This window comes from Enhydra lutris, unplaced genomic scaffold, assembly GCF_002288905.1.
Source record: "Enhydra lutris kenyoni isolate GAN:26980312 unplaced genomic scaffold, ASM228890v2 scaffoldscaffold84, whole genome shotgun sequence".
Taxonomy (NCBI): domain Eukaryota; kingdom Metazoa; phylum Chordata; class Mammalia; order Carnivora; family Mustelidae; genus Enhydra; species Enhydra lutris.
This window is the reverse complement of record NW_019154168.1, coordinates 4,780,526-4,791,952: the sequence shown is the minus strand read 5'-3', so window position 1 is coordinate 4,791,952 and position 11,427 is coordinate 4,780,526. Positions and strand designations below refer to the sequence as shown.

The window sequence follows — 11,427 nt, the reverse complement described above, 5'->3', positions numbered from 1 at the left end:
ACCATAAGTGACTCTTAATCTCACAAAACAAACTGAGGGTTGCTGGGAGGAGGAGGGTTGGGAGAAGGGGGGTGGGGTTATGGACATTGTGGAGGGTATGTGCTATGGTGAATGCTATGAAGTGTGTAAACCTGGCGATTCACAGACCTGTACCCCTGGGGATAAAAATAAATGTTTATAAAAAATTAAAAAAAAAATTTTTAAAGAAAAAAATTAAATATTATTATAAATATTAAAAAATATTTTTAAAAATCAGAACAATAAAATGAACAGGTCCTCAGGTGTTTTTCCCCCATAACATAGACATAACTAAATGTTTTTATTTTTTTATTTTTTTTATAACTAAATGTTCTTAGACAAACATCTCTTTGTACATGAATCATATCGAACAATAATTATACCCAAATGTTGCAGTTTGACCCATTATACACTTCTCTTTTTCTCACCAGTTCCTTAAGGGCCAGGCTGTGTCTAAACATTTTAAGTTTAGATCCCCCTAAATGTTCTTCCTTTCATGTTGTAGGGTAGTTAATTAGGAATTTAAATAGATTAAATTTGAATTTTAGGGGCACCTGGGTGGCTCAGTCAGTTAAGCAGCTGCCTTCAGCTCACGTCATGATCCCAGGTTCCCTGGATCGAGCCCTGCATGGGGATCCCTGGTCAATGGGGAGCCTGCTTCTCCTTCTTCCTCTGCCTCTTCTCCTGCTTGTGCTCTTTCTCAAGTAAATAGATAAAATCTTTAATATAATAATAATAATAATAATAATAATAAATTTGAATTTTAAAATTAGGGAGGCTTTGGAGATACCAAATCCTTATATAGACTAGGAAACTATTCTAGGAAGATTACAAAAATTATTTTATATAGCTAGTTGGAACAGAGTTGAGGTAGAACACAGATCATTGTATGAACCCAGATTTTGTATGTAATAGGACAGTGCTGTCTGTCTTTTGGAAGCCTACTAATTATTTCCTTGCTGATGAAGACATAAAGAAAATTATCATCTGTCTGGTTTGTCTTTAAAATAATGTCAAAACCCATTTGGGAAAGAAACATAGTTATTTAATATGATTTGTATTTATTTTATTTCTTACCCGATATATGCACAGATTCACTCTATATTTATATTTCATAATTAATGAACATTGTTTGCCATACTTGCAGTGTAAATGAATCTGAACCTTCTTTTGAAGCAACCAGAAGGTATTATTTCTATTTTAATCTGCATTTAATAAAAAATAACTTTCTCAGACTTTACTTATAATCTCTTACTCCTGGTCATTTTATTCATTCTGATAGTGTATGAAGTTTTTATTAAAATGTGCCAACATATTTCCAGTAGCAGTGGTTCCCAACATTTATAGGCTGCTAAAAAAAATTAACTTGTCAAACAAAATGGCCCATTGTGTCAATGATTTTCTTCTCCGTGAATCACAGAGGTCTCAACTTTGGCTGAAACTCAAACTGTTCTTAGCAAATTGGTTTTGGGACTTCATGAAATAAAAAATCAAGAATATATATATTGTTTATGAGTTAAACAATGATGGGATCTGTCCCTAAGCTAGAGATGGGAAGACTGGGAGCAGGGAAGGGAAGCAGACGTGTCAGAAGTTGGGAACCACTGTTTTACTACACATATGGTTATCTAAGAGACTACTAGCATACTGTATATCATCATGTCTTTTAAACTCCTAAGACATAATGTTTTAGGATGATTACTGAGCATTTCTAATTTTTCCTTTTCTTAACCTTACTATCTTTTAACCTTGATTCCTTAATTACTACTTACAGACCATGAACTAACTGTGAATTTTGACTTTTAAGCTGATCCCTTTCCTACCCCAATCCCATTGGCTTCTTTATCTTCAACTCACATGTATTTTCCTGGTTATTGCAAATTAAAGTCTGATGTGTAGACATCTGGTACAATTTGCAAGCAAAAAAAAAAAAAAAATGGAGGAGGAAGAGGTTACAATTTTTAAAAAATAAACTATTTCAATATGTTTTGAAATATGTAGTTTTTAAATGTGTAGTTATTTCAATGTTGAAGTATATGCTCAATATATTATTCTTTGTTTTGAAATAATTAAATATTATCTATTACCTTAAAATATGTTAACATGATTAAGCCACAGACACAGTACCAATTCATGTCTTTTTCTAAGGTCTGCATATAAAATTAATAGTTACGTAAAGTGCTTTTAATAAAAAGTAAAATATCTGTGGCTATCAGAGAGCGTGTTGCTATTGATCTTTTAATTATTTTAAAAATTACACTCATTTTAGAAAGTAAATTTTCAATTTATTTAAACACTTCTTTAGCATAGCAAAATCAAATTTTGCACATTGGGAGACATTTTGATTAAATTCAAGTCCTTTTAATTTAGGTGAAATACTTAACCATTAAATAATAAGGTTGGTGGTTATTAAAATATTCTTTCTTGAAAGTTTTCCATTTCTGTGTCTGAGATATTTTACCAACTTCCATTTTCCTTAGTTTTACTAAAATACACACAGCACAACACCCTTGTATAATTTGGGGGTTTTGTTTTTCTTTTTCATTTTCCAGTAGGAACAGGTATTCTGTGGCGTATGCGGCTCAAAAGCCTTGGCTATTAAATGCTACAGTAGAAGAAAATATCACCTTTGGAAGTCCTTTCAACAAACAGAGGTAATTTTGAATGTATAAAATTCAGAATGAAAATGAGCAACTATTTCTAATCCTTATATTTGGTTCATGGTTTCTGCAACGTTTATAGCCATGACTTCCTTTTTTCCCTGGTTGCCTGCTTCCACCCCCACTGTAAGGTCTTCTGAGTCAACTTTTTAAAGAGAAGTCTTACTGGAAGTCTCAGCTCATCCTATACATTTATTGAGAACAACTTGTACACCAAAACTAAATAGCCGAAATGGAATTGGGGGTATGGGGCAGGGGAGTTACTGAGGTTACCGGTGAGTAGAAGGAAAAATCCAAGGAGCAGAAGGAAAGTTACTAGTGTGAAGAAGAAGTGGGAAGTAGTGTGGGATCTGAGAGGTCTAGTTACGGAGAGTGGCCAGAATATGCCATCTCTCAACCATCTTTAAATACCACCAAAGTGCACAAAGGCATAACCCTTTCCTGAAGCCATCACCTCGAACCTTGAAAGTTAAGCATTAGGTCAGGGGAGATCAACTTATTTAGTAATGGAGGCTCTGCTAGAGTAACAAAAACTTATTTGACAAAAAAATCAATGGGTTTACAAAAAAAAAATTAGGTCACTGGAAAGGCATAAGGAGAGGAGGGAATAGGAAAGCAGATAGTGTGGGAGGACGAACCTAAGTTACATAGGATCTCTTGGGGCCTGGGGAACAAAAGTCAGAAAAGGACTTATGTGTATTGACAAACTAGATATTGGCAAACTAGATTATAAACAAAAGCTGAAAGGTTGTAGTGGAGTGCCTTAAAAGCCAACTGGATATAATTCAGTGCATTCTGGGAGGCACAGTAAGTTTTAGAAAGGGGAATAACAAAGTAAATGTGATGTTTAATCTGGAAGTGTAATGGTAGATACATACAGGATGAATCTGAATTCGTAGCGAGGAGACGTTTAGACGTTTATTGGAATAATCGTCCAGGCATGCAGCATTCATTGCCTGCACTCGGGGGTGACTGCAGAAATTGAAAAGAAGAGACAGTTGACAGAAAACTATTCTAGAATAAGAATGGAAAAATAAGAGCAAGGAGAAGAAGGATTTCTCAAGAATGACTTTTTAATATTTTAAGACTAGATGATTGAGAAAGTGAAACTGTGGATATTTTCCCCAGCATTCCCTATCTCCATGCTTCCCTAAACTTCCAATTTATCATTTCTAGTCCCAGCCTTAGATCTATTTGTGGATCGTCAGTCCTCAACCCTTTCCATTTCTCCTCCTTTCTCCAGGCAGACCATATGCACAGACACCCACCCACAACCTGTTTCAGCTCTAGCGAGTCTCCTGCTGTCCCTAAAAGGCACTATGACCTTTTCACCTTCATGCAGTTCGTGAAGTTTCCTTTTCCTCATTTTCTTCCTGGCCAATTACAACTCATCTATCTGGATACAGCTTACGTGTTGCCTCCTTTCCAAAGCTGTCACTAACTTCTCAAAGTGGTCAGCCATTTCTATGTATTCCAGGAGCATTATACACTTACCTCTGCTGTAGTGCCTAAGGAGATCCATTTTATTATGTTTATCAGTCTTCTACTCCATTTAGTAGTTTTCTCAGAGTGAGATCCAATATCTAATTATCTTTGTATCCATAAAGCTACCATTGAGGCTAATCTGTACTAAATTGCTCAACAAATGTTTTATTTTGGCTTCCAAGATATTGAATTCCAAGATATTGAATACTTTATGAGCAGTATATTAATAATGACCTAAAAAATCAAAATAATTTCTCCCAAAGGTACAAAGCTGTTACAGATGCCTGTTCTCTTCAGCCAGATATTGACTTACTACCTTTTGGAGACCAAACTGAAATTGGAGAGAGGGTGAGCTATGTATAGTTTAACTAAACAATAAACAAAAATCTAGAAAAGTCTTCTGGTTGTCTTTCACTTTTAATGGAGCATAATGAAATCTGAGAACATAGGAACTGTGCCTCCTGTTCCAGGAGCTGTGACAAGTTCCAGAAACAGGAGCACAGGAGTTTTAATGCCACTCTTAAGTATTTGTTGGGTAACCACCAGCTATGTAACATTGTGCTAGCTACTAGAGAGTTCTTAAGGAATATGCAGTTCCTGTCTTTGATCAAATGCATTTTTACTTACTTTGAGTTGAAATTGAGGCTGCTTCCAACTTCTTCCACTCTTGTTAACATCTATTTAATCTTGTTAAAGTGGCCTTTTTTTCCTTTGTATAAACATGTTTTATGATGACATCGTACTATTCTGGGCAGCTAAAAAATATTTATGCCTCTATACAATCTTTATGACAATTTTGGCTAAAATTTTTTGACCCTCATAGGTTTGAAGTACTGGGCATAAATTTTATGCATTATCTATGTTTACAGCAAATTTGTTATATGGGTGTTCTCATTACTGCATATTGCAACTAAGGAAGCTAAGTGGTGAAAGGTTGAAGAGCTTGCCCAGTTAGTGGTGTAGCTGGGATTTGTGGAACTCTGTAGTTGGTGTGTGTGTTTTTTTTTAAATTATCTTAGTCACTATACATTATATCATTAGTTTTTGATGTAGTGTTCCATGGTTCATTGTTTGCATGTAACACCCAGTGCTCTTAATGCCTTTTCTTGATTGCAGCACAGTATGGTATCTAAGACTATGGACTCCTTAGTTTCCTAGTGTGTAAAGGGAATGCTACTCATATATTGGAATTGCTATAAGGAATAAAAAAAATAAGGAATGTAAATGCATTCACACAAGCCTAGCACATATTAAGTGCTCAGCATAGTTTAAAAATTTTTATAATTAGAACTTGATTATAAAATGTATTGCAACAGAATTATAATTCTGTTGAACATAATTGATAGTATCAAATTTAAGAAGTATGTATGAAGTAAACTACAGACACAATTCACAAAACTAGTAAAAATTTTGGAGTTACTTGCTGTGTTTAGCAGTCAACTCACCACGTGTTTGGTTATTGATGCTTTAGTACAGCAGAGCTATCTATCAGAGTGAGAGAAGGATCTATGGTACCAGTCAAAAATCATCTTAACATAATTATTAAGTATTGACCAGTACTTTAAAAAGTATTAATTATAAAGTATTGAACAGAAAATTGACCATTTTCATTTTACCTCACCACTGTTATCACAATTTAATTAATAAATTACCATTAATTTAAGATTTTTTAAAAAGAAGTTTGTATTTTAAAGAAAATTTGTAAATAATAGATCAGTTACTACTGGAAAGGGTGGATGCTTATGGTTATTTCTTCTCTAGGGCATCAACCTGAGTGGGGGTCAGAGGCAAAGAATCTGTGTGGCACGAGCTCTCTATCAAAATACCAACATTGTCTTTTTGGTGAGAATATGCCTTTATTTCTACTTCATTTTTCCCTCCGGACAAATGAGCCTTTAGAGACAAGTCAAGCAACTAAAGGAAAGACAGTTTAACTTCTGAAATCTTAAAGAATGTAAAGGAAACTGAATCCCATAGTACAAACCAGATCAACACATAAGGTTGAAAGTTGGGGTATCTGGATTGGAATCCAAGTGACTTAGGAGCCCTCAATTGTTGCTTATATGAGATTCATAACCACGAGAATCATTAATGAAAAAGTCTGTATGGTGTTGGATCAACTGGACAGGTTCATATGTCTTCTCACTTATATTTGCTGACAAAAAAGGGATTAGAAGATGCACTCTTGGTGGATAGAGGGTAAGTATGCATAGTACTCCATTCCTGTGGTGTGAAATTCAGGCTGTGCATGACCTTTGACCGTGAAGCTTTCTAAAAATATAGAAATTTTGGTACCACCCTCAACCTACTAAATTATAATTTATAAACATAGAGTCTAGAGTCTGAGTCTTAAAAAGCTCCTTGGATGAGTCTCATGTATATCCTGGGTAAAAAACTTGGTTCTACCCATGGATCAATAAACAGAATTTGATGATTATGTTTATTACAAATTTTGCTATAGTTTGGTTCCTCTAGCAGGAGGTAGCTAAAATAACTAACTTACAAGTATGTATATAAGAGATTAGCAGACTATGTAAATGTTTCCTTTCCCTGCCTTCTTCTGTGTAGTTATTCACCATTTATAAATCTGGTTTCCAGACTTACTTTACAGTTTTCACTCTACCTAATATTGAGAAGCACTTCAAAAAGTAGGTTTTAGAGTTTCCCACTAAATTTGGATCTATTGCTGGGGACAGGAATAGAATTTGGACACACTGGAAATTTGCTTCAGGTTAATATCCCTAAGAATACCTGTCCCAAAATTTTCCAGAAAAACACACCATTAAAACCATAGAAGGACCTAGCAGTAACTTATGTAATTGTAAATCCCTTTCACAGTGGATAGACCCACAGCTGGAAGTGACTTCTTGAGTCTTGGGATCAGTTAATGCCTGAACCACCTGAAGACCAAATGACTTTGGAATCTGAAAGAAACCAAGGTTCTCTGGGTGTAGTATTCTATCCCTGTTCATTCCATTGCCTTCAGTTTAATGACCTTTACTTATTTCAGTTGTAGAGTCAGGGAATTCAAAGAAGTCCTAGGATTAACATTGTAGATTCCCATATCCATTCATCATAGGATTACTTTTAACACATCACCTCTAAGAGCTTTGTGATGACTCTCTCTGAAGACAGATTGCTTAACTTCAAGATGGCCTTTTCCTTGTTGGTCAGTGTATAAATTTCTGACTGCTGCCATAACAAATTGCCATAATTGGTGATTTAAGTAATAATATGATGTGATGGTTCTGTAAATTAGAAGTCCGATATGTATCTCACTGAGTGAAAATTCTTGTAAACAGGGCTGTGTTCTCTTTTGGAGGCTTGAGGAGAGAGTCCATTTCTTTGCCTTTTCCAGCTTCTAGAGGCTGCCCACACTCCTAGGTGCATGGCTGCTTTCCTTCCTCATCAAAACCAGCAACTTTGTATCTCTGGCCATTTTTGCTAGTCACATTTCCTCCCTTCACAACTGGGAAAGTTCTCTGCTCTTGAGGATTTGTGTAATTGGTTTGGACCTATCTGGATTATCCAGGATAATCTTCCAATCTCAAGGTCTTTAATCTTAATTATATGTGCAAAGTCCCATTTAACATGTAAGGTAACATTGTTACAGGTTCTGGGAATTAGGACATCTTTGGAGGCTGTTATTCTGCCTACCATGGATAACTCTTATTGGAAAGTTATTATGTGATTAAAATTTACATCTGTGGATTTTTCATTAATTGATTTTCCTTCTGCTTCTGCAACAGCATTATTTCTTTTCTTCATCCATAATCAACATTTTAATATTATTTCCACAGTTCACCTTACTTTACTTTTTTCTAAGCTAAGCAAGCTTAGTATTTTTAATTCTTCCACAGTAATATAATTTCTCTAACTTTTCTTAATCCTGGATATAATAGCGTTCTTCAGAGTCCCTTGAAAAAGTGTGTTCCAGATGTACTCTGGTCAGCTCAGATAACCTTGAAACTATTGGATTTTATGATCTAAATACTATATATACTTTATTGCAACCTGAAATTGAATAATATTTTAGCAGCAAAATATCTCTGTTGATGTGTTTTAATAATTACCTCAAAATGATATCTAACACTTTCATTGTTTAAAAATTCACAAAGCACTCAGTGTTATCCCATCTGATTCTTATGAGTGTGATGTGAGGGTAGACGGTATCCCCATGTTAGATGAAGAAACGTATGCATAGAGCGCCTTACCCAAGGACTAATGACTAGTGAGTAGCAAAGTCTGGCTAGGACAGCATGTCTGTTGAGTATTGTTTTTCTGATCAGGTAAGATTCTCTGGTATTAAAAAGTATATATTACTGTGAAATTGCTACCTATATTGTCCTATTTTCCCTTTCCTTTTGCCTTCCCCCCTTCCCTGCCTTCTTTCCCTTCCTCCATCTCTCTCTTCCCTTTTCCAACCCTTCTCCTTCCTTCCCTCCTTCTTTCCATCCATTAATAGTTTGTAAACGTCCTCAGTGCCATCATCTGTGATGGGTAGAAGAAACAAAGGAGAAAAAGACATTACTCCTATCTTTAAGGACCTTGTGTAAATAATTACTTGGATGATGTTATGTTTTGCTTTAATTAAACTTAATCACATTAGCCTTTACACAATATCAAAGCCAAATGGAAACAGCTTAATGATGTATCAAGGATATTATTTTTGAAGCTTTATGGCATCTACTAATGTGCTGTGTATATCAGTGAATATATTTGTTATTTCCAAAGGTATAGCCATGCAAAACATAGAAAGCTTATTCAGAAAGCCTGGGTGCCTCTGTCAGCTGCCTTCCATTCTGGTTATGATGCCCAGGTCCTGGGATGGGGTCCTGCATTGGGTTTCCTGCTCAGTAGGGAAGACTGCTTCTCTTTCTCCCTCTCCCTGCTGCTTCCCCTGCTGGTGTGCTATCTCTCTGTTTGTCAGATAAAAATCTTAAAAAAAAATTTTTTTAAAAAGCTAATTCAATCTCCTATTCATTCTTCTTCTTGGAACATTTCAAAAATAATGGTCATTAAGATGATCCAGAGTTCTGAAAGATTTTGAAGTATCTCACAGGTCATCGAAAGAAATTTCAGGACGATCAAGACAATTGTGTCATTAAGCCCATTTTGTTTAATTACCATGTTTGAAATATATATACACACACATTAAGATATATATGGGTATGTGTATATGTGTGTGTGTGTCTGTATAACGATATCATTTTATTAACTGAAATATCACATTGTCCAAAATTTTGCATTATTTAAATGATTTAAATAAATGGTATTACAGTTGGCATTTCTCTGTTGTTAAATGTATTCCAATAAAAGCCATTTGAGGACATTAATTAAATCACCTCTTTATTCATCACTATGAAATCAGTAGACTGATTTTTTTTTTAAAGATTTTATTTATTGATTTGCCAGAGAGAGAGAGCAAGCACAAGCAGGGGGAGTGGCAGACAGAAGGAGAAGCAGGCTTCCTCCTGAGTAGGGAACCCAATGTGGGACTCCATCCCAGGACACTGGGGTCATGACCTGAGCCGAAGGCGGAGGCTTAACCGATTGAGCCACCCAGGTGCCCCTGATTTTTTAACAGCTATTATAATTTTAAATCACCCTTTAACTATCTAAGTGCCTCATTGATATTTCCTTTTCATACATGCTTCTCCTAAGTACTTTAATGAAGCCATCTTGCTTATAATAGTTTCTGTTGAGGCAGGCAGAGATTGATGGAGACTTCATGAAATTAATGAGCTAATTGTATCACTAATGTAATGACTGTATACACGCATTTATTCTAACTTCCAGATATTAATTTCTATCTCAATAGAAATTGTTTGTTTTTCACTGTCCAGATAATTAGCCAATGCAATTTATCTGTATACACACTATGATTGTGCTTACTCAATTGCTTAGAAAATTTTCTCCAGTCGTAATTTTTAAGTATTTCAGTATGTAACCAGTAGAATGAGTGGACTTCTTTTTTGGCCCTGTAGGCAAAGTAAAAATTTATTTCATATTGCATGTATGGAGGAACAACAAAGAAACAAGTATGATGATGAAGACATCGATGTATTCCTTTTTCATTGTTCCAATCACTCTTCCCAGTTCTTTACCAGAAACCTCTACCGTTTTCTACTGCCTTGTCCCTGAGTTTCTCTCATCCCCTGCTATGAGTGGTGCTTCAGTTGGTGTTTATGTATCTGTTTACCATCCTCCCTGCATGTCACTTTGCTTCTTAATTCATTGTTTTCTGGAAACATTCCAGTTTTCTCTAGTAGTTTCTAGATTTCTTCTTTTAAGGATTCCAAAACATCAAGCATCTATTTTGATGCTGTATATAACATTATAGAAATAAAATGTATATTGAAATAATTAACAGGAATGTCATCACCAGTCAATTATTTTCTAAATGTCTTAACCGGTACATAAAAACTTCCTTTCTGGGGCGCCTGGGTGGCTCAGTGGGTTAAAGCCTCTGTCTTTGGCTTAGGTCATGATCCCAGGGTCCTGAGTTCAAGCCCCACATCAGGCTCTCTGCTCAGTGGGGAGCCTGCTTCCCCGTCTCTCTGCCTACTTGTGATCTCTGTCAGATAAATAAATAAAATCTTTAAAAACAAACAAACAAACTTCCTTTCTTCCCAAGACAATTGGGAATTTGTCAGCTCAGTGGTAGTTATGATATTCTTGTAGTTACTACTATTAATACCGATAATATAATAATAGCTGTCATTTGTTTAGTGTTTTTTACCTGGTACTGTACTAAGTACTTTATTTATATTATCTTATTTGATTCAGTTAATATTTTTATGCTTCTTTTACAATATATTTTCAAGTCCTTGAATATGTCTATAATAACTGTTTAAATGGCTATTAATTTATCTTGAGTCATAGTTTCCACTGACTGCTTTGTTTCTTGACTATGGCCCAAACGTCCCCATTACTTTATATATCTGTTAATTTTTTCTGTATCCTGGATATTGTAGGTGATATATTGTAGAGCCTCTAAATTCTCATATTTTCTTATGATGATGGTTGATTTGTTCTAGCAAGGTAGTTAACTTGGCTAGAGCCAGACTCCACCTGAAATCTCTTTTTTTAATTGAAGTATATTTGACAAATAAATACATTTAAAATGTATGATCTCTCTGATATGAGGAATTTGAGAGGCAGGGCTGGGGGTCATGGCAGGTAGGGAGGGAAAAAATGAAATAAGATGGGATCAGGAAATCATAAGAGACTCTTAATCTCATGAAACAAACTGAGGGTTGCT

The 11,427-nt window shown here is 35.2% G+C and overlaps 1 protein-coding gene across 2 annotated transcripts in view; it reads left to right on the top strand.

The window, feature by feature from the left end:
* Window positions 1–11,427, top strand: part of LOC111161325 (ATP binding cassette subfamily C member 9) — a 160,189-nt gene that overhangs the window by 96,269 nt on the left and 52,493 nt on the right. For both annotated transcript variants that reach the window (XM_022524915.1, XM_022524916.1), the window contains exons 17-20: window positions 1,166–1,204; window positions 2,571–2,672; window positions 4,427–4,511; window positions 5,925–6,005. In XM_022524915.1, the coding sequence (XP_022380623.1) occupies window positions 1,166–1,204; window positions 2,571–2,672; window positions 4,427–4,511; window positions 5,925–6,005 (307 nt within the window). The remainder of the gene's footprint in view (window positions 1–1,165; window positions 1,205–2,570; window positions 2,673–4,426; window positions 4,512–5,924; window positions 6,006–11,427) is intronic.